The sequence below is a fragment of the Chaetodon auriga genome, chromosome 22, assembly GCF_051107435.1.
Source record: "Chaetodon auriga isolate fChaAug3 chromosome 22, fChaAug3.hap1, whole genome shotgun sequence".
NCBI lineage: Eukaryota > Metazoa > Chordata > Actinopteri > Chaetodontiformes > Chaetodontidae > Chaetodon > Chaetodon auriga.
Window position 1 is genome coordinate 1,241,154 of NC_135095.1, and position 24,650 is coordinate 1,265,803.

General features: G+C 39.3%; 1 protein-coding gene across 1 annotated transcript; it reads right to left on the bottom strand.

The window, feature by feature from the left end:
* Positions 1-323: 323 nt before the first annotated feature.
* On the bottom strand, positions 324-21,488 carry gys2 (glycogen synthase 2). Its single transcript, XM_076722451.1, has 16 exons — positions 21,350-21,488; positions 19,383-19,564; positions 18,327-18,518; positions 18,007-18,192; positions 14,973-15,117; positions 14,589-14,706; positions 14,366-14,486; positions 14,056-14,162; positions 11,479-11,538; positions 11,253-11,331; positions 6,604-6,717; positions 5,211-5,337; positions 3,421-3,516; positions 3,067-3,230; positions 2,666-2,746; positions 324-545 (listed from the first exon to the last, which is right to left on the bottom strand). The coding sequence occupies exons 1-16, from the start codon at positions 21,471-21,473 to the stop codon at positions 324-326; spliced, it is 2,118 nt and encodes a 705-aa protein (XP_076578566.1). The 5' UTR covers positions 21,474-21,488.
* Between the last annotated feature and the right edge of the window lie 3,162 nt (positions 21,489-24,650).

Genomic DNA, 24,650 nt, shown 5'->3' on the forward strand with positions numbered 1-24,650 from the left:
AGGCATTGACAAAATTCTGTTGCCAAAACTAAAGAAGCATGTACATTGAACACAATAAGAACGGACATCGAGGACCCCACAATTAAACTGAGCTTCTGACCAGGAGCCTGGGATTTGTGGTGGACCGAGATCAGGAGTAGGATATAACATTCAGAACTTTTGGAAATGGTGTCTTTAAGTATGGAGACTTTATTTCAGCAGGAATGTGATCTACTTCACCAGTGTATTTCTGGGAATATGATTACTCTCTACAGATTGAGCAGAAACACTGCGTGGCTATGACTGTAAACCTGTGTACAGGCTGCAGATACTTATGGTAAATTTCAGTTTCCTGACTCTCCTGGTTGCTTCTTTTTGCCCTCCGGCACAGCACCCAGCACAAAGGGAGCCTTGATGTTCAGCCGGTCCCTCTCAGCCTCCTCGTCTTCATCATAGGGCTCGTCATCATCATCGTCCTCCACATCACTGTGGTGGGGGGTGGAGTGGAGGGAGGCAGAAGGAGACGGGGGCACCGAGTAGGGCCGGGGGTAACGGAAACCCTCTGTCTGTGGAGACAAAAGATTTCAGTTTCACTTCTATGAAAACCTCCTAGCAGAGACTTCAGATTTGCCGCAAATAGACTGTCCATCACAATCAGCCACATCAGTGATCTCTGACTTACCCTCCCCTTGTAACAGTGTTTGTCTTTCTTCTCATCTTCCCTTTTTACCTCCTTTTCTCTTTTATTTACTCCTTCCTGCATTCCCACTTTCTTTCTGTCCTCTTTCATTTTTCCCTTTTCCTTCCTTCCCTTTCTTTCCATTTTCTTTTTCCTTTTTTTGCTTAACCCACTTTCTCTCCCTCCTTCGCTTTCTTTCATTTCCCCATTTATTTTCAACTAGATTAGTATAACTCTCCCATACATTAACAATGAAGTAAAAATTAATTTGTATCAATCCATACAATTATATTTAGAATGTTGTCAGTCACAGCCATTGAATCAAATAAGGAAGAACAAAAGGAGAAAGGTGGAATCTTATTTTATGTAAAATGGCAGGGATTGGCATCAGCACACTCCACAATTATGTCGTGTCATTCACCCAAATGTTAGGCTGTCAATTAAATCCTGACAAACGGGTAACATCCAACAATATCCACTGTGTGTCAGTCAGTACATGAGGGGTATTCTCATGTACACGCATGTGCAGTTGAAGACTTTGTTCGAGGTTCTCAGTCAGCATTTCACTGGGAACAAACTAAAGATGATTTTCAGTTTGTAGTACCATTGAATAATTGTGCTTAACAACGCAATGGCATGTAAAGTTGTTGCTTTCTATTTCCAGTAAAAACTCTGTCATACACAAGAAGAATTAGTCTGGAAGATATTATAGCAGAAGTTTAAATGTCATTTCAATTTAAGCTTTGAGTAAAGATTGAAGAAGAAATTGTTTTTTCTTTCTCCTTTTGAATGTCATTATTTGCTAAAATTCTTAGAGGTCATTGGCAATAAAATAGTATATGTGATCACAGGTTGAATGATAAACCTATAGGAATTTCATGAATGATATCAGATTTATCTGGACCCCCTCTTGTGTTTTGGGGGAGAGAATTAGAATTATATGCACTTCTAATTAATTGGAAGCACTGAGGATGGAAGCTCCATGTTTCCAGCACCACATGGAGGACTTTATTTTCTTTTGTTCTTTTCCTTCTTTTTTTTCTCTGACCTATTATGAACAAGGTAGATGAATGGTTGTGGATTATAAGACCCCATTTTGCGTGGGTTGATCTTTTTTATATGTGTGTGTGTTATCTTTTTTCTTTGATTTTATTTGTATGTGCCTTAAAGTCAAGATGAAATGAAAAATGCCCTTTTAACCCTTTTACATCCCATGGTATTGTACTGTATTTGACAATATTTGCCAATAAATAAAAGAAATCAATTTCTTTGATTTCTGTTATCAAAAGTCAATCAATCATATTTTCTTCCACACAGAAAAAAACCACAGAAAAAACAAAAACAAAAACACATGACATGTATTCTTTAACCAACCAAATTCAACCAATAATATGAATGCAAGATGGCGCTTCTTAACTGCGTTTTTGGTAAATGTGTTGTGATGTTTGCGAGCAGTTTACACTCCAACATGCAACACACTGTTTCCAAACAAGGAATCCTCCCTTAGTGGTCTTTTTTAGAGTCTTTGTGGCTGTTTTCCATCTCGTGGTTCTTTTACATCACATTATGGTTGTTTTGCATCTTTTCGTAGTTAGTTTATGTCTGTTTGTAGTGGCTTTTGCATCTCTCTGTGGTTGTTTTGTGCCTCTTTGTTGTCATTTTGAATGTCTTGGTGGGGGTTTTGTGGTCATCTTGTGTCACTTGTCACCAGTGAAAATCTGCTCAAAGATTGGAGGCCAACCCCTTGAGAAACACTATGAATCAGCCTACCACAATGACATATTAAGCCTGGCCAAAAACATTGTCTGTGACCCCAACTATATGCTGAACAGTGAGAACAACCTGTTACCATTTTGTACACCAGTCACTCCAAAAATTAAATATGAAGCTTAATCCAGGATCAAACGTACATAGAAGGACCTTGAATATTGTTGTCTGTAATTAATCACTGTTCAATCACTCATTCAACTCCCTCATTTCCTTGTACATTATTCCAGTGTTCCTCACCTTCAGAGGGGCCATAAGGTCCAACTTGAACTTGTCTGGGAAAGCCCTGCTAAGTGCAAGATGCCGTGCATGTATGTAGAACTGCAAATCAGAGGTCAGGAATGTACATCAAACACCAAACAACATTTAAATGAATGAAATGAACCTTGCTAAGTTTTTCTCCTTGGTTTTGAGATTTGTGGTTTTCAGTTTTGGAAGTTGTCTTGTTATCTTGATACAGCTCAGTTTCAAAACTAATGTGTATCTCAGTTATGGTTTTAAATGAGAATTTCCTTCTAACTGTATTCATGCATGCAAAAAAAATAAAAAATTGTATTGACTATTATGATTCCTGTCATGTGAACTGTGTGTGCAGACATGAATACAGTATTCTGTCTGATAGAGATCATTGTGCAACAGACCCGTCCAAGGTATCTCCAGTCCAGCAGGTCAGAGAGCCTCTCAGTCCTGTTCCGCTGGATGATGCGCTGGCGCCGAGACTGCTGGCAGAAACTAAACATGAACTGGGTCAGCTGGGTACAGGACTCCTCGGCCGACTTAAACCGCCGGTCCACGATGTAAATACCTGAGGGACAAAAGGTGGCGTGGAGGAGAGTAGAGACGGAAAAACATAGACCGTACCCAACGATCAATGTCAGCATGTGGACGTTCATATAATTCCTCAAAATGAAAGTACTGCTTTGACATGAAGCAGCAATAGCATTGATGATATGACAATTGTGTGTGTGTGTGTGTGTGTGTGTGTGTGTCCACACCATAGGCAGCAGGGTCTGAGACATGCTCCTCCATGAAGCAGCCGAAACCTGACAAGTTGGTGGTCACACTGGGAATGCCCATTACAGTACATTCACCTGAGGAAGTAGAGCACAGCTCAGAAAAGGTACAGTATGTTTGTTATCATGTGTATTGATATCAAGTGACAAAATCCACCATCTGGGAGCCATTTTGAAGGTCCTCAGCTCTTCAGGCCACTAGTGGCTGGTAAGAACTGATTGCATTTTTACATAACTTTATTGCAATGATCTGTGGAGAGAGCTACTTAGTTAAGCTGACATAAACTACTCTATTGAAAATGGTGCTTTGGGTATAAGGAATAATGAAGTATCAGTTTAATTAATCTGCCTTAGTGTAAAGGGTGCTTTGAATATAAAGAGCAATAAAGTCTAGGTGAGATTTCACATGCTGCTTTAGTGCAAAGGTACGGTGGCCGGGAGGTGCAAACCAACATTACAAAATCTGAGACAATTTAACATTTTGGAAAACAAATTAACAAGACGTGAAACACATTTACAAGTGCCGAGACAAATTTACAAGTGGCGAAACAAATTTACATTTTGGAAAACAAATTAACAAGACGTGAAATACATTTACAAGTGCCGAGACAAATTTACAAGTGGCGAAACAAATTTACATTTCAGAAAACAAATTAACAAATACAATCTACCGGAAAGGGAACGTCCCAAATACGGGGTTGACCCGGGAGCGGGTCAGTTCGATTTGTTGATGTTTTCAATAGACGGAGATGGACAGAGACCGAGTCATGTTTTGCCTGTTTTGTGGCAAACACATGAGCCAATTAACACGGTTTTGTTTTTCGTGTACTGTATGCACTGCTCTAACATATCTGGTCCGCCGGTCTGGTCCATGCCTCTTAAACACTGTAACGACCGACCACACGAAAAACAAAACCGCGTTAATCGGCTCATATGTTGTCCACAAAACGGGCAAAACATGACTCGGTCTCTGTCCATCTCCGTCCATTGAAAATGTCAACAACTCGAATTGACCCGCTTCCGTTATCACTTCCGGGTCAACCCGGTATTTGGGACGTTCCCTTTCCGGTAGATTGTATTTGTTAATTTGTTTTCTGAAATGTAAATTGGTTTCGTCACTTGTAAATTTGTCTCGGCACTTGTAAAAGTGTTTCGTGTCTTGTTAATTTGTTTTCTGAAATGTAAATTTGTTTTGGGAATCGTAAATGTGCTATGGTAATGTAATGTTGTTTTATGATATGTAAAAATGTTTTCCAAAACGTAATTTTGTCTCACAGTTTGTAATGTTGGTTTGCACTTCCCGGCCACCGTACAAAGGGCTTCCTGTTAAAGCCAATTTCATCTTAGACAGATTGCCTTATTACAAAGGGTGCTTGAAATGTTGAAGTCTAAATCCACTCACACTGGCTGCCTTTTGCAAAGGGTGCACTGAGTATACTGGTTTCTGCAGAAAGTACATGTCTCACATAAGTAATGCAGTACAGTTTGCATTGTAAGCCTGGACCGGCTTGCAGACTTCATTGTTTTACATAGGTTGTCTCATTACAAAGTGTACATTGGGTATACAGGATATTGAAGTCTAGTTCAGCTTATATAGGCTGCCATATTGCAAAGGTGCAAGGTCCAGTATAAGTCAGCTTGCATAGAATTCCTTACGGCAGTGTTGAAGAACTAATCCATCACTATTTCATGCATTAAATGGGAAGCAGTTGTGTGTGTAGATGCATGCACACTTGCATATTATAGGTTACAATATCATGGTAAAATGTTACCAGGTGTGTATCCCCATGGTTCATAGTAGGAGGGGAACACTCCAAGGTTACAGCCACGAACAAAATCCTCATAGTCCATTGGCAGCAGAGGACTGGTGGAGGACAGGAACTCAGGGTGAAAGATAACCTTAGAGGGCAAACAGGGAGACATGTTCAGAGAGAAACTGAGTTGAAAAAGGAGGTTGTAGATATATATCAAAAATATTATTAACTATTAATGCGTCTCCACTGGGAATTGTTTGCTATTTATTAATTGTACAGATTAGACTCATCATTAGCTGCAGTATACAATAAATAAATAAATATCTTATGACTTTAAATTTTCTGTTGTTATTCAGGGTTCCCAGAGGATGAATCTTAATGTTTTGGTGGTCCCTTTACCTTTCAGCTATTACCATTCCGTCAGTCTTATGCCTCTTGTCCACATGAAATAACAAATGATAAAAATAGACATATTCCCCGAGAATTTACCAAGAACATCCATGCTCCCAAGAGAAACATTATTATTCTGGATTTCTAGAAAATTTGTTGTAGATATTTGTAGTCAACAGAGCATGAACCCTCAACTGACATTCTGTCCTTTCCATTATCACCTCTCTTAAGCATTTTCATTTTGAGATACTTTTCAACTGTATCTCAAAATGTAGTGGGCAGATTGTGTTACTACCTGCTGAATGGTAAACAAATCTATAACCCATTATATAAGCTTTCTTGTTTTGCGTACTTTGACGTAATGAATAGCTGGCCTCTGACCTGAAAGAATTCCCAGAATAAAGTGTAGTTGCAGTGCCTGCAGCAACATTTAGTTTGTTTAAATGTAGTAATCTTACTGTACAAACAATTAAAAACACTTTCATTACATTGATAAATGTTGAGTTTGATATTTCATTTTGCACTCGATGACAATCTGATTAATTCTGCCAACAGACTTATCAACAACAACAACAACAACAACAACAACAACAACAACAACAAAACATTACACGTAATGAAGTTATAGTATATAACAGTAAAATGTGTTTGATTCCCTGCTACACTTTCTAGCCATGCTAGTGGCAGCGCTGGTCCCTCAGTCAGATGGTCAGTCCACCACTTTGGTCTAGACTAAAATATCTCAACAGCTCTTGGATGGATAACCATGAAATTTTGAACAGACATTCAGTCTTACTGACTTTGGAGAGCCCTTGATTCTTCCACACAAGAGGTTGATGTTAATTCTCTCTGCAAAGTACTCTTGTTCACATGAAGTCCTTCTGGTTTGACCAAATTATTGTCAAACATTGCACATCATCATCACCAAGCAACTCATAACTAAGAAATTTCAACAAACTGACTCCTGAAGAGAACACAAACTGATAAACACTAAAGGAAGCATAAAGGATATGTTGCCTACCTTGACACGGTCATTCCTGGAGTTGAAGAGGCCGATGCGTCTGATGTTGGAAAGAATGGGATCTGTTGAGTCATCCAGCATGTTGTGAGTGGTCACTGGAGGGAGGCTGTGTCTCTGCATATCATTTTTGGTGAAAAGAGGAGAAAGGTCAGTTGTGTCTCTGTTTTGTGTTTGTGAGGTGGAATTTTCAAACCTTTTCCAAACTATTAGCTAGATTAGACTTCTATCATTATAATGTCACTTTTTGAAAGGATGATATCCTGATAGAGTTTTTAAAGTCACTGGCTACGATTCTAAGTGCTTCCAAAGGCAACTGGACTTGTTTGTGGTTCTAGAAGACATTTCGCCTCTTATCCAAAAGGCTTCTTCAGTTCTAACTGACTGGTTAGGAGTCTCAGGTATTTATCCTCTTACAGGATCATACCTCCACCCAGCATCAACGAGTCGTTAGAGTCACATGAGTCAGGGTGTGGATGACGAAACGTCTTCTAGGAACACAAACAAGTCTAGTTGCCTTTGGAAGCACTTAGAATTACCATGACCTGAATGAATGAGAATCTTCACAGATGTATTACTGATTATGACTGTTTTAAATTGATGTTTAATTTGATATTGCTTTGCAGTAAATCAATTTTTCCTCAGGGATAACAATGTTAATCAGTTAATCAGTCAATAAAGTATCTTAGGCTCATTGCATCAAGTAAAAGACTGAAACATGCTTAAGTCTAGTGTGACCACCACTGGACAGAGAATTAAATACAGTCTAGCTTGTCCTGAATGCTGGTATGTGGGTATCTGTGGAGTGTCAGCTGAATTTCCAGAAATGTAAATATTTACACGGCTGCATTCACATACTGTATCTCGCACACACACGAACACACATACCGAAAGCAGTACAGTGACGAGTAATGACATATTGAGAGTTTGATTCACTGGTCCACAACTTGTAACCTTTCAGACTGTGATTATGAGAAGTATTGATCATTGCAGGCATTATGAGCTGATGATATGTGGTTTCTGTCTCCCACTAGATCATGACAAAACAGAAGCAGCCATGCTTTATTTTACAGGTCTCATAGTTTCTTGTTTTTCTTTCTTTTCTTTTTTCTTTTCTTTTTTTTCTTCTTGAAGGGAACTGTGCTAGGAATGTTCCTGAGAGGGACTAAACCTCCAAAATACTAATAACATCAATCAGTCAGTAAATTACAAATTAGTAGCTATCATTACCCAGGCATTCTTCCATTCAGGTTTATTAAATTTGCAAAAAAAAATTACAATTCAGATGGTTAAACAAGTTGGCTCAGACATACAGACCTCCATGGTCCAGTAAGAGCAATACGTCTGATGGCAGAGGGTGTTAAATGCATGAAATTTGAATGACTACAACCTGAAGTGTGACAATCTTATCAGTTGTTTGAGGTATTAAGCCTTGAGATGTGTTCCTTTTTCGAAGAGAAAACAGCAAGAGAGATTACTATACTGGGCATCCAACTCTGTGAATTTAACAAGCCTGCAACTGAAAAGTGGGGGTGGATGGAAAATGTAAAGGGCTGAACATGAAAACTGACAAAGAGAGAAATAATCACAAGCGCACTTCAACCAATCACCATTCAGGATGGGTCTCCAGTCCATCACTCTCCACACACTTGCAGTCAATACCACTCTCATTCCATTTCCAATCACTGAAATACTGACACTGGCATAAATTCTTTTAATTGAGAAAAAGCTTTTTGTAAGCGCTTGTAACACTGTGCTGTAACATACATCAGCTCAATACAGCAATACAGCAATATTGACCGATGGTCTGGGGTAGAGAAAAGTAATTAACCCACACTCAGCTTTGTTACAGCTCTGATGGTCATTCACGCTTTTCACTCAAGGGAAACCCCCTCATGTCATAATGTAATTCATCTCTAGCAGGGGCCATTGCTCACATTGATCATTCGGGGGAAATGCCTTATCCATTCATAAAAATAGAGCTAAGGATGAGAGTGTGCTGGTTGAGATTTATCTTTTACAGCGTTTGCTTTTTTTTCTCACTGTTGGCTATTTTGGCTACTGTATAATGATGGAGCAGGTTCAAACCTTACTGCCACAGGAAACCTGATGTAGAATTGTTGATTATTTTATATTGTGCAAACCATCTGAAGTCTCACAAAACATCAACTTAATCAGGTTCTGCTTGATTGCTAGAAAGTAGTTCAAATGAAAACTGTTTATACCCCATTGAAAAGAAACACACTAATATATACTGGATATTAGTATACTGAGCATACTAAATTGTCCTTGCATCTACACTATTAAATAATGTACATGCTAAAAAAAAAACTAATTGCGCTAAAACAACATTAGTTTGGAACAACTAATTTTGTTAAGTTTTTAAGTTGTACAAAAGTCCATCTTAAGTTGTATTAAGTATACATGACAGTGCTAACATGGGATTTTTTGAAGTATACTTATTATACTGGAAATATACTATTATATATAATATTTTATATTCACTCATGCTATTGTTCATTTCAAAGCGCAACTGAAATACATTTGTTAGAGCCATATATTCTATTGTGTTCTTCTCTCTGTGTGTTATCAGTGGTATTTATCCCTATTGCCCAGTAGGTGATATGTGGAGTATGGGAATGGTCAAATAGGTGATGCACTAATCACACTCAGGTGTGTTGGTAGCCGGCAGAGACGAACAGTTTTTTGGCCGTCATCTGTGTAAGTGTCGTCTTCATAATAATGTTTGTTTTTATGCAAATTATTACAGATATAAGTGCATGATCACCGTCTGTGAACAGGTCTTTGATGTGTAAATAAATATACTTTAAGTATGGCTGTATGCACGTTTGGACAGTGAATTATTCACTTTACATGCGATAAAAGAAGATGCATCAATCAAGGCAAGTACCGGTATATCAGTCCCTCAGTAATCTGTAGGTTTCTTGTTTTGTCAGTCAAGTCACAACAACATTTATAATGTAAGTTGTATTTTGAGTGTACATAACATCTAATATTAATTGATTCTACATCTGCTTTGGAATACTAATGTATTTTTACGTACTTCTTGAGCATTTTCAATACACTCTAAGTGCACTTTAAAACAAGACAAAAAAAGACAAACAAGATGTACTTTACATATATGTCCTCAGATATATTATGCATTAAATGCACATTAATGCCTGTATGTCCTTGAAATATTTGGCACCTCTTATTGTCTGATCCATGGAAAATGTTGGTCATTTCCTATTTTGCCTGTCACTGACAGCATGATACTGCATGGATGTTTGATCTTAAAATAATAATAAAACAAGTTTTATACCTTGTATTGTTTTATTTATTATCGTGTTTATGATATATTGTGATTTCACTACTGTATAGCACTTTGGTCGACTGAGGTCGTTTTTAAATGTGCTTTATAAATAAATCGTGACTTGACTTAAAAATGTGACACTTACTAGCATCGTCGGTTGTTGTTGTTGTGTTTATGCCAGAGGTAGGCCTTGTATGGACATGCTTTTGTGTATCTGTAGGTGCTACACTGAATGCCAAATGGATATATACAGACTAGCAAGTAAAAATATACTTTTGAGTATGTCATGACAGCATAAAATTACTATACTTTTGATCTGCATAAGTTAATTTTAAGTGCACTGTTACGCAAATACTTCAATGTCTTTGACAGCAAATATGTTAAAAGTGCACTTTAAATATTGAATTAAATTTTACTAAAATAAACATTTATCAAAGCACACTATATATACATTTTAAATCGAACATAATAAAAATATAATTCTGAGTATTTCAAAACAGCATAAAATTATATATTTTTAATCTGTGTAATCTATTTTAAGTGCACTATTATGCTATTAGTGTTTTAACACTCTTACTGAAAATACATAAAAAAAAAAAATTTGGCGGCAATTATCTTAAAAGTGCCCTTTAAAAATGTAACTTGAATTTTACTAAAAATATATTTTACTCTAGTACATTTATCTCTCAATCCACTTAAGTAAGTACACATGTACTAGAAACATACTTTGCAGTATTTAAATATACTTGAAGTACATTTAAGTATATATTTTTTACTTGGGTTGTGGGCTGTATTATCCTGAGTAACTCCAGAGTGGGAAATGCTTTGATCATCACATTCAGTCAGTTAGTTAAGTTCAATTCACAACACAGTGGCTTCTCTGGGATGAATGAGGAGGCTGTGTTTTAACTTTAAGGGAGAAAATGTGGGAGATTAGCACAGCTAATTTGAAATGATAAAACAACTTTCCGTTGTGCAGCCAAACTGTTCTTGTTAGAGTTTTATCGATTGATGAGATGTCATTGGTGAGTTGCCTCAATTTTATAATAATTTATAGTTGTTTGTTGTTGCCGTTGATTGTGCCTGTATTGTGATTATATCTTGAAATGGTTTGCATTAAATCACAACAATCTTAACTTTCCAGTGATGGTATAGTATAAACTTAAATGTAACAGATGTGTAGATAGACAGGGAGAGTACTTAACACTCCGACAACCCACGGACAGGTCATGGAGTCTTAAAGGGAGGAAAAATACATCAGATGGAAGAAAGCAACAAACTCAAATGACACAGGTAGTTGTTCACTGTAAAAAGAAGAATGAGAGAAAGGCTCCAGTACCTGAGTGGCATAGATAGCTCTTTTCATAATGGTGAAGTCATCTTGGTCCAGGATGGAGTTCATATCAGGGATCTGCCCTCTAAGGGCAGAGCAAACAATAAAACACATAAAATATGGGTGGTCTCCATTCATCACAGAGAATCAGTGCTAATGTACACTACAAATTGTAAAGTGTATAAACATTAAGGCTCTGGGTTCAGTTACAGTGTCCATGTAATGTACTTACTTTAACAGTGCATCATACAGCTTTTTGCCAAACTTCTCCTTCACAGTGTGAGCTGTATCCCTGTGAAATTCAAATGGAAATCTGCTTTAGAAATGTACTTATGACCCAAAGTCATGAACTTCACCTGCATTGGTAAACAAAACCCAAGTTGAATTTTCTATTAGGATGACATCAGTGGCATAGAGCTTGACAGACCGTGCAGTAAGTCCAGGTCCTGTTCATGGGTCCTGAGGTTCAACAAACTGGCTTGGGATTGAAAGGTTGCAAGAAGGATCCCCAAACCAGAAGTGATTTATATGACCATTTCCTGATCTGTCACTGCTATGCACAAGCTTTGGTAAGCTTTAGGCTTTAGGCAAAAACTGCTTGGTTAAGGTTGGGGAAAGATCATGAACATGGTTAAACCAATGTTGACTGGAAACATAAAGTGAACGGCAATCTCCAGTGTCACTCACACACTTTGTGAATCCAACAACCCAACCCAACCTCTTCCTTAAGAGGTTTTGCTGTGCTACAACAACACCACACCACTTCTGCATTTGTTTCTTACAAATTTCCATGACAACAAAAGGTAAACCACTTGTTATTGTTTTTCATATGAGGACAGTCTTCCTAGTTGAGCTGCTCAGAGGCCAGTAGCTCAGATTGTGCAACACTTATGAATGCTAACCACCATAAAACTCAAAGAAAAAATATGACAGCAACCGTAATTGGTCATCAATACACATTTCCCCTCGATGCATGTTTCTTGTCAACACATTTCACCCAATCAAGTAACCTACGAGAGTTGTCCAAAAAAAACAACAGACATTAAGCAGCAACTTTGGCATACTGGCACCTAATAAACAAACAAACAAAACCGAAGCAGAAGAAAACACCTTTCAAAGACAAGTGTCTCCAAGATGTGCAGTGGCTTGAAAATAACTGTGAGCAAACCGAAATGTGATGTGATGGGACAAATGTCGTTCACGTCCACATCTAGCAGACAAAACTGCATTTTATACAGGCTGAAAGAATTACCCCAACATTAGAGTAGAGTAAGAAGCAGCAAATGTGGCGATGATAGGCTAACAAGCAAGGTAGTCAAGCTGTCCAGTCACCCAAAAGTCCAGTCACCCACTTGCTAAATGACAAAACAAGTTGAATGAAGAACAATGCCAATGTGTTTCTCCTAGCATTTCATAAAGCTAAACATACACATCCTGTGTCTTATTATGCTGAGGATTTTGTTTTATTGAAGCAGCTAGGAGTGAATTCAGAGGTGCATATTGATGTGAAGGGGGGACACGGATAATGCAGAGCATTGCCCAAACTATTAGTGTGAGGAATTGCTAGATTTGTCTGCTCCTAGTGTTCTCTGTTTCCCTTCTTTCCTAGTGTTATGTGTCTGTCTGTCTGTTCCCCTGTCTGTCTCAGCTGGGTGTTTCCCTGCACCCAGCTGGCTCTGCCTCTCCGGCAGCACACCTGGAGCACATGAGCCTGATTTGGGCTCAGTATTTAAGGAAGACACTGAACTAGCGTGGTTGCCAGATTATCCTGATCTCTCCCATGAGTCTACCAGAGCCGTGCCCATGCCTACCAGCCACGTTCAGCCTTTGCCCAGCCTCAACCTCCCACGTGGGGAATTGTTTATTCCGTTCGTTGAGTGCGCCTTTTGTTTCTCTCTCCACTCGTTGAGTGTGCTTTTAGTTATTGTTCCCACTCCTTACAAGTGCACTTTTTGTTGGGTTCCGTGTTAATAAATTTGTTTTCTTTCTTACTCTTGCCTCCTGGTCTGTACATTGAGTCCAGTTGCTTCTAAATTAAGGCAAAGCCTAACCGAATAATCCAGCCCGTATGGACTCAACAGATCCGGTGAGAAGAGCCTTTGCAAGTCAGGGGGTGCTCCTTGGTAAGCATGAGCAGCTTCTCCAAGCCTTGTGTGAAACCAGTCAGCACATGGCGACTCAGGTCACAGAGCTCACGCAACACATGTCTAACCTAACTGGCTGGCTGCATCACCACCGGCAGCCGCAAGTAATTACCACTAAATCCCAGTTGGTTTCTGAGGCTCACATTAGCAACCCTGGGCCCTTTGACGGTAACTGTGATACTTTTATGGGTTTTTTACTACAGAGCAGTGTAGAATTTAGGGAGCGTCCCCGCTTTTTCTCTTTTGATCAGGCCAGAGTGCATTTCGTCCTAGGGTTGTTGTGTGGCAAAGCGCTGATGTGGGCTGAGACATTTAACGCTAACGTAAGCAAAAGCACACTTTCATACAAGGCTTTTGAGACGCATCTCAGACTGGTTTTTGATCATCCTAATCACTCTGGCAATGCATCCAGTCGTCTTCTGAGTCTCAGGCAGGGCTCTCATCTCGCGGCTGATTATGCTGTGCAGTTCCAAACGCTGGCCGCTGACACAGGCTGGAACAACACTGTGTTACGTGGTGCATTTATCCAGGTGGTCAGCAAGCAGCTAAACTCACCTGAGTATCTGACTAAGAAAGTTTTGTGCACCACTGTGTATAATGTAAAATGAAAATGAAAAATATTTATAGCGGTAGTTGACTGTTACGTAAAACATATCAGGGCATACCAGAGCTGTTTGCGTACCGCCTGCCCCTTCAGTGACTCAACATTGAAGTTGTTAGTTTTAGCTGGCATGATGAAGAAAACTACCACTGTCACATCATTTCTGTGGACCTGTGGATAAAGAGTGCAAGGAAATAGAGAAACAGAGGGGAACAAGATGAATGAGTGATTTGGACATCATGCTGAAGAATTTATTCAGTTTATTTACTTGTCTTTTCTCTTCAAAAGGTTGTAATTCTTCTGAACATGTACTGTTTGCACATTTAATTCAGACGGCAGTGTGTTACTAACTGTAGAAGACTAAAGGACCTCACCCGCAGGAGATAGTTGAGTCTGGACAGTGATTCAAGGAAAATATCAGCTCCCTTGTTGGAAAACTCATAGCGTCCAGCAATGAAGAAGAAGAGTGTCTTTTCCAGGTTGAAGTCAAGGTGACTGCCAGAAGGATAAGAATTATAATCAGGTTTAAAGGAAACAACCCTCCTGGATTACCACTACATGAGATGGATCAGAGCTACATTCAAAAACTCTACCCACCCATAGAAGTGTCCTCTGACAAATTCCTGGATGCGGACTTTGCTGGTGGAGTGCAGGTTCTGAAACTCATGCATGGCAGAGAACTTCTTCACATTCAGACCATTCGGGGTCACCACATCTGTACCATCAACACAACAATTAGAGTGCCTTAATGGAGTCAGATCACCAATAAGTTTGTCATTATAGTGGTGCTGGAGGACAGGCAAGGGGGTCAGCAAAAATCTTTGGCTTCATCCTCTCAGGACCATAAATATTGATACGACCTGTGAAGTTAATCTGGCTGGTAGTTTTGTACATGACTAGACCAACTGACATCGGCACCTTTAAAATAAAACACATGAAATCTGTGGAGCATCAAGCTGTAACAGTGAAAAGCTTCCCCACCTGGCTTCCTGTGGAGCATATGCTTAGCTTCCACAGCAGTGATCTGGGAGACTGTGGTGAAGACATGAGCACAGTGGACCGCTGCTCTCTCCAGGCAGTAACGATGATAGATCTGTCTCTCGCCCGCCTCCTTGTCAATATCGAACTACAACACACACATACACACATGGGGCAGGTCAATACAGTGTGAGGGGCAATCATTTCAAAGATTTCAATTTTTAACCTTCTTGGCTAAATGTAAAATTTGTTCAAGAAACCTATTCAACTGTTGAAAGTAAACAGATAAATGTAACTACAGATTTTACATACTGTGCCTTACTGGAGAAATGGGATGGGATGGGAGGATGGGATCGCACTAAACACACATTCCAATGTTTATTCTTACAGTTTTAGTATTAGTATTAGTTTAGTATTAATTTATTATTTAGTATTAGTTTAAAGTCTTATTACTATGATGTTTTACAACATTAGTAATATCTTTCAATATTTGTAAGCAGATTAGTGTAATCAGTCACATGTAAGGACAAACCTGCCTCTAAGTGCTGTTGTCGTTGTGTAGTGATGCAGAAGAGTTTCGCTTTAACTATATATAAGCTGTGTCCCAACTCCATACTACATACTAATGGATGAAATGGGGCCTTGATTTGACGGGATTCTGGGTCATTCTGTGTAAGTGCCGGTTCCTCCTGTCAAAATTATGTGTACCTACATACAGAGGAGTGTAACTGGCCCTTATCTCTTGGAAAATACAGCTGGACCAAAGCAGGTTAAAGAGAACTGTCTCTGTGCCAACATGGTTTGATATGTTGTGTGGGACATGTTCACATGTATTCACACATTTATTTTTCAACGTGAAAAATGATTGTCAGCCACCAAAAGTAACAGAAAATAATATCATTCTATTCTTAAAGTGCTGCTGAGTTGTCAACAATGTCTACTTGATCCTACATGTCTATGGAGAAATAGTTAATAATATTCTATTAATATTCCAGTAGTTTTACCCTGCTACCTGTACATAATCCACACCACATAATATTTTCGGAACAGTTAGACATTGAATTAATTTTGGTCAATAATCAAATTATTGACATAGTTAAATTGAATTTGCTACATTAAAACCCTTTGATAGTCTGGTTTGAACCTTAATCAGCACTATAGAGACCTAAAATGGGGGATGCAAGATGTTTCTCTTGTAAGTGTCAAACCTGCAGGAGAAACATCCTCCTTAAATCATCATGTGCAGATGAAATTGTTTTGAGAAAGTCTGGCCTATAAAATCTAAAGTCTGTCTACACTTTGTGTCGGTGCTCTCTGCAGTTCAGTCTTTACTGTGGGAAACTTGCAGCATGCCAAAGACAGACACAACAAAGACTCATTCTGTACATCAGTGAAACAGAGTTGTCTCTGGTGCTGTATGTGTTTGTTTTGAAGAAGAAGAATACAAAGATAATAGTCTAATATAATTTAATATAAATTGTTTTTTTTTAATTTCCCTGTAGCTCATCCACAATTAAGATTAATTAAACAGCACACTCAGAAAGTATTATTTGGATTTAGAGTGCTACTGACTGTTCAAAGTATACTTCATTTGTCACTTTTCTATTATGAACATACTACTTACTCAAAACCTGCTTAGTATGTAATATGGAAAGTTCCATTAGCTTACCCTTTTTTTTTTTTTGATAATGTTCATTTCTAGGACTGAAAACAGCTTGTGTTTTCTCTATCCTGGCTGCATAGTGTGTCACAATCAACAAATCTTAAAATGCATATTGATATGATTCCATCGATAGAACAGATGAAGTTCCTCTGGACTGTCTGATGGTTACAAACAACTTGTCTGTCAATGATCCAGTCAGCCAGTGAGTGGCCTTTAGCTCCATGCTGACCTTTAAGATGTGAGCAGCATAGAGCCAATTACAAAAATTACACTGACCCCACCACACACAACTCAACATCACTAATGATGCTCTAAGTGGCTGTAAAAGGCTGCGCTTTTTGGCTTGAACCTTTGAATGTGAAAATGAATCCGATGGAACAGATATGTGTATGCGTGTGATGATGATTTATTTGTGATGGTTAAGGTTAGTGTAAGAGGCAAGGGAATGCATCATGTCAGCGAGTGTCCTAACAAGTATAAAAGTGCATATCTGTGTGTATGCATATGTGTGTGTGTGTGTGTGTGTGTGTGTGTGTGTGTGTGTGTGTATTAGAAACCTGTTTTGGTTGTATTTATAGATAGAAAATTAATGTGGGGATTTGGTAGAGTTACACATGAGAGTTCTAACCTCTTGGACCTATGAAACCTTTCCAAAACCGATGGAATAGTTGTTGTTGCTGAATAATTGTTATCAAGCAATAAAAATTACTACTGCTTCTACTGCTCTAACTATTCTAACTGGACTAAAAGCATCAGTATGTCACTATTCTGTCCATGCTTCCCTGGTTAAGAAGCCCCTTGACATCTGCTCCTGGGCCCAGCAGGCCAGGTTGTAATCCAGCTATTACTTCAATTTACTTAATCATCATTGTTTTACACAAGAAGCTTAGATCTTAGATGCTACTTCCACTCCATCTAATGTTTTCCTTGTCTGTGATTTTTAAAATTATTGTTTTATCATCTTGGAGACTTAAAGAACTAAACACGAACTCCAAATTGAAAAAATGTCCCTCAGAAACACATGGCTGGAAGTGCTTTCTCGTTCTATTAATTGTGGCCACAGCACATATGACAGTTTCCTTGTATGTCCAAAACCCAGAAATTAACTGTACTCATGTACTGGAAATGTTTCACCATTTGATGCTTGTCACTTAGTTTGTGGTAATTCAACTAAATAGGAATCATTTAGGGTTAGGCAATATATAAGCACAATGCCAACTAAAAGAACAGGATTTGACTCAATGTCCCTTTACAAAATATGGCCTCTAGATAAGAAAATAATACCTACTTTGTGTCCCTATTTGATACAGTCTTGTTTTCGTCAGTATTTGCATGTGTCTATATACTGCATGGCCAACACTCCTGACCTCTCACCTTGTCCAGGTTGTTGTAAAAGTCAGCATTCCCAGCGCAGAGGTATCGTCCCAACAGGGTGGCATGTGTAGTGAAGACTGTTGCCATGGGAATCTTGCGGAAGCGGGAGAGAATAAGCCCTTGACCAGCCTGCCACTCATGGAAATGACCAATGACATTCTGCTTGTCTCCCAGCTCATCTGTTAACTGGAAAAAAAAAGTGAAAGTTGAAAAATAGCAGTGCATATATAAGATCAGATTGTAACTAAGGTAAAGCTGTGATATTGAAATTTAGGGAGTGATGAACAGTGTGCTGAACAGCAGGCTGAACACCAGCTGACCTCTTTGAAGAACCAAGCAATCAGGGAGCCCAGGATGAGTGAGTCGTTGGCCTCTCTGTCATGGTAGGGCAGGCCAATGTTGCAGGTCTGCCACAGGTCCCCCTTCCAGCGGTCCAGATTCCAGGCTGCAGAGCCAATGTCAAACAGGATCACATAGGGGCTGCCCTCGATCAGCCAGCGGCCAAAATGAACCTGCAGCAACAATACCAGCAAAGGAAGCCCAACAAAAGATGTATTTTATAAGGGTTTCAAAATCAAATTTCAGTGCCTGGATACATTGAAAATATACTGTGGTCAGAGTGCATATGATGTCTTGCTCATACACAGCTGGTGACAGACATTCACTTTTCTGGCCAGTACAAGTAGAGGAAAAAATTCAGTTTGTCAGTGTCTTTACTTAAGTAGAGGAAGAATTGTCTATATGATAGTTCTTTGGTAAAACTCTATATTCTACACTTAAAAATCTACTGAAGTAAAAGAACAATATCACATAGAGTAACTGTTTCTTCCACATTTCTTATTCTATGTTCCATCTTCTTAAACCTATCTTCTTGGGTTTAAAATTTTAAACCCAAGAAGATGTTTTACATCTCATTTTCTCAACATTTGAAATTTATTGTGTGTAATCATACACACAGTCAATTGCTGAGTCTGACACGTGTTAACTTTGAGAACTTCATGATCTTGAGGAGATTTCACCTTCAGGGTATCTTGTAATGAAGCACAATACATTAGTAAAATTCCTTCAGTAAACCTGTTCTTTAATACCGTTGTTATGACTCAAGTGGTGATTCAAGTGATTTTCATTTTAGCAGAACAATCAGCTGCCCATAGCACATAAAAATGGTCGACAGAATGTTGTTCAGGTGGCATGTTAGAATATGTCTATTCTCCCAGATCATCAGGGTCTCTGGTATGTGACCACCATCTAGTGGCCAGAGAGACGTGGCTGGAGCAACACTGCATCAGACTGCACCTCACTGACAGTGACAGTAAATATTCACAGTACACAGTACTCTCAGGATGGCAGAATGAAAGTCACAAACACTCTCCCACCTGGCAGCCATTGTGTATGAGAGCATCCATGGCCTTCCTGATGGCAGGGTTTGGTGGCTCACAGCCCTCCACCTGGGTCTTGAAGTTGTGTTCAAAGTAGGGTCCCATCATGTAGTAGTTCTCCCCCCATTCATCCACTGTGATCTTGGCTTTGGTCTGAATCACTGTGTAGATTCCTCCAACTGCAGGTTCACATACAGTGAAAGGAAAAAAAACACCTCTGAAATTACCTTTTTTGAATTTTAATATCATCTACAAAGATAGAGGGCTTGCTGCTTGCTGCACTGTTCGATCTCAACATAGCAATAAAGGTCAAAGGTCAGATGACAAGCTAAACTTTAAACACACACACACACACACACACACACACACACACACAAATGTTAGGTTGTCATCACTTGTGGGGACATTGCATAGAATTACATTAATTTCCTGGAGACTTACCCTTACCATAACCACTACTTGCCTAACCTAAACCTAACTTTACCCTAACCTTAACCCCAGTCTTTACCCTAAAATTTAATGATTTACTTACTTGTCACATTCCCTGAGCCAGTTCGTGACATAAATAAAAACACGTGGAAATGTTTTTCCCAGTCTCTCTCTTGGCAACAAAAAGGCAAATATTTCTGACAGACTATCAACAGTCAGTGAGCCCATAATGACGTCTAGACAGTATAACAGAGCAGGCATTTGAGCTGAGGCAGAGAAAACAGCAGAATGACTGATAACCTCTGAACTGTTTGACAACATGACCATGTATTGCATAGAAACTTGTTGATTTGTATTTAGCTTTCTGGTTTCTGTAGAAGTGATTGCACATGTAGTATTAGACGTGCAGATTTGTGTAAGTGTAAGTACTGCTGTCAGGTCAACATTAAAGTTAGTGGGGAAGAAAGACAAATTGCTGTACTACATTAACACAACTAATTATACCTTTGTAATGTAAAAATCTGAGAGGCTCAAATGGAAGCCACTAAACTGACAAACATCTCAAAGTCAAAGCATGTATGTATACATGTGTGTGTGTATGTGTATATATATATATATATATATATATATATATGTATATGTGTGTGTGTGTGTGTGTGTGTGTGTGTGTGTGTGTACCTAAACACTACCAAAAAACATGCATGCATGGAAGTAAAGAAAGCAGGCCCCTTAAATCAAATGAGGTATTTGTAACCATTGTCGGTCAGCCACACTGTTAAATGTTTGCTGTATTAGTTTGCTGTTTTTAAATAGTTTTTACAAAATGGTAGTAATTGTGTCAACAATATAGACAAATAATGTACAATTATTACTATTATAAAAGGTAACACACTCTTGACCACAAAATCTTCATCCAGTTTGTTCACCGTCATATACCTTTGATTTCATTTTCATTTTCAGGAGGCTCAAACAGCCAAAGCAAGTGTTCCACTTTCACCGCTTATCTGCAGTTTAATGTTTAGCTCTTCAGACGGATTTCAGTATTTGCTCTTTAAGGGGCAAAGAGGCACAGTTTTGCACAAATAATACCAATACTGCAAACCAGTCAGACTTTTAAGGTGCTCAATTACAGGCATTAGTGGATTTATATCATTGATTATTTTTAATAAAATGTTCTTTCCTGAATTATTTTGTTGTTGTTGTTATTTAATGAAATTAGAGAGCAGTCAAGCAGTTTCCTGCCAAAGGCAAATCACGTTTTCACTTCAGTATGACTGATTTTGATCTTAAATGCAGACTATTGTCAAATACTTGAAATGATCTGTCTCTGTCATGGAATGTACAAATACAATTTATGCAATTAAAATATTTGCAATTATATAATTGCCAATAAAATATTTGCAATTATATAATTTTGCAATAATTTGAAAGATCCACTGCAGTTGAACTCATGGTTACTACATGGATGCATCAGTTCAAACATCGAATTTCATTCAGATAGTAAAGCATCATCACACTTATGATGAAGATCTTACCTTTATTAGTGACCTCCCAGGCCACCTCAAAGAGCAGCAGGTCCTCCACAGGCAGCTTGTCCTCCTCCCAGGCCGGTAGTAGCCCACTCAGAGATGTCATAGACAGGGAACGTGACAATGGCATCTTAAAACGTCTGGAGGTCCAACAGACACCACCTGGAATCTAGAACTGTGGCAGTCTGAAGAAGAATCCTTCAAACAGGCCTGCAGGTGGAGGTCCTGGGCTCAGCGGGGTACAGTTCTCCAGGAAACAGGACAAGATAAAAGGGACTGATGGGGACAAAGAGCTTCCACCCCGCCTACTGAGACTGACCTCCAGTGAGCAGGAGGGGAATGTTTGCCTTCTGTACACACACACACACACACACGCACACACACACACACACACACACACACACACACACACACATACACACACACACACACACACACACACACACACACACACACACACACACACACACACACACACACACACAGACGTTAGGTTTTCATCACTTTTGGGGACATGACATAGACTAACATTAATATCCTGGAGACTTATCTAACCATAACCACTACTTGCCTAACACTTACCTGTGACTGTGTAAACAGATTTATGTCTCCACAATATTAGTGACACATGGTCGCACACACACTCACACACACACACACACACACTCACACACACTCACACACACACACACACACACACACACACACACACACACACATCTAGGTGACAGGTTTGGTGGTCTTATTGGTGATGAACTGAATGTGATAATGAAATGTAGCTGAATGACAGCAGCTCTGCCCACGAGGACAGTGGGAAGCACCAGGAGGCTGTATAGCTACTGTAACATACTGAGATGGAGTTGGTCAGGATGCTCTCAATGGTGCAGTGGTAGAAGTTAACTAGGATTTGGGGAATCAGATTAACTTTCTTCAGTCTCCTCAGGAAGTAGAGGTGCTGTTGACAATAATAACATGAATATGACTAATAATAATAATAATAATAACAGTTGCAGTCACCATCAAGCAGGACCATGGCAGTAGGCACAACCATGATCCACAATCAATGTACAGCCACGATCCCTGGGAGACAGCAAGACAAAGAACACTGCAGAACTCCGTGAATAACTTTGATGTGCATGGAGGAATCATCATTAACATGTAAAAACTGGAATCAATCTAATGAGTAGAACTTAAACAGATTAGTGCAGCTCCTTTATTGGCAATTAAGTGTTCCAGTGTGTGTAACAGGATGCGTTTGTCGGTGGTGTTCAATGTAGCACTAAGCTCTAACAAGACAAATACAGAGTCAAGTCCTTTGTCTGAGGCAATTACAAGGTCATTTGTAACTTTCACCAGTTTTGTCTCTGTGCTATAATGCACTCTAAATCCTGACTGGGAATCCTCAAATAGACTATTGTTATGTAGAAAGTCAGAACAAATTATAAGAAACTGGTTAAAAGATGATAATTTAAGTAACTCCAAATGGAAGGATCTTGTTAATGAGATATACGTAATGGAGAAAATAACAATGAGAATTAGAAATCAAGTTTGTGTTTTTGAAGAAAGATGGGAGAAATCAGAGGTATATAACAAATGATTTGTAAAGTATGTTTCTCATGGATATTATATATATTTTGTCTTGCTTGTCATGTATACTGTAAACTACACATTGCCTTTGACTTTGAATGTGAGCATACGCAATTGTAACTCATGTATTTGTTGTTATTGTACCTAGTTCGTATATTTATGAAAAAGTATCCTCTGATTGAAACCTTATGTAATTATTAGTTAATTTTTTATTTTTATTTTTATTTTTTTTTACCTTATCACAATGTCTGATTACTCTGTATTATGTTTTTCCTTGTTTGTCTGTTAATTAAAAAAGTGGGGGAAAAAAATTCAGAACTGATTCGTGACTGGTCTCTCAAGGATTTCAGAGAGAGATGGGAAGTGAGATACAGGTCTATAGTTGGCTAAAACCCCTTGATCAAGAGTAAGCTTTTAAGAAGATGTTTAACTACAGCTACTTTAAAAGACTGTGGTACATACCCTGTTGATAAAAACAGTTTTATCACATCTATTAAAGAAGAGCAAATTAAGGGTAAAATGTCTTTAAGCAGCCTAGTTGGAGTATGTAGGACACTGTTAAAAGATTGTATGACTCTGTGGTGATATCTGCAATTGTCTACACAGTGGTCTGCTGGGACTGTGGAAGTTCAGACAGGGACAGAAAAAGACTGATCAAATAATCATTGACAACTTATCGTGCTGTTTGTGAATGAGAAGTGGTATAATCCCTGACAGTACCGTTAAGGAACATTTCTGTAGCCCGGACATTGAGCAGCTAGCTGTGGAGATGTTGGCCTATTATTTGCCTCGGGAGTTCACGTCCACCATCGTGATCACTGTCAACATCCCCCCGAAGGCTGATGGGGAAGCAGCGCATGACGTCATCCACTCCACCATAGCGGAGCTACAAACGCAGCAACCAAATGTGTTTGTAGTTATTACTGGAGACTTTAACCATAATACTTTGGACAAAACTGCCAACTTTCAACCAGTTTATCAACTGTCCCACCAGAGACAACGCCACACTAGACTTACTGTATGCTAATGCACGATGCATTCCCCCCCTAGGCAGAGCTGATCACAGCCTGGTGTTGTTAACACCTCAGTATGTCCCTATTGTCCAGATGCAGTCTGTGTCCACGAGAACAGTGAAGAGGTGGACGCAGGAGGCTAATGAGTCGCTGTAGGACTGCTTTGAGACAACAGACTGGAATGTATTGTGTGAGCCACATGGGGAGGACATCAACAGCCTGACAGAGTGTAGCACAGAGTACATCAAATTCTGTGAACAGACCATACTGCCAAGTCGGACTGTATGCTGCTTTCCCAACAACAAGCTTAAGATTCCCCCACCCCTTCACACCTCCACAACCCCCCTCTGCCCAAGCTTTCTCAATCCAACCCTCAACCCTCCCTGGTGATCTCTCCTCTCCCTCCCTCGGACTCAACTCTCACATCCCCCACCATCCCCCACAGCACCCCCTCCACTAGCACCATCCCCTGCCTGACTGCAGGCCAGGTAAGAAGACAGCTGGAGATGCTGCCCCTGGGCAAGGCAGTTGGCCCTGACGGCATTAGTTCCAGAGTCCTGAGGACTTGTGCCTGCTAGCTGTCCATGATCCTGGGTTACCTCTTCAACCTGAGCCTGAGCCTGCAGAGAGTCCCGGTGCTGTGGAAGACGTCCTGCGTGGTTCCTGTCCCAAAGAAGAAATTCTCATCTGGCCCCAATGACTACCTA

What these genes read in the sequence shown, in the direction of transcription:
- gys2 (XM_076722451.1), bottom strand. Translation starts at nt 21,473, where the DNA reads ATGCCATTGTCACGTTCCCTGTCTATGACATCTCTGAGTGGGCTACTA. An exon ending in ACCATGGGGATACACACCTG is followed by an intron (nt 3,517 to 5,210) that starts GTAACATTTTAC and finishes CTACTTCCTCAG; the next exon opens with GTGAATGTACTGTAATGGGC. An exon ending in ACTGGAGATACCTTGGACGG is followed by an intron (nt 2,747 to 3,066) that starts GTCTGTTGCACA and finishes TCTGATTTGCAG; the next exon opens with TTCTACATACATGCACGGCA.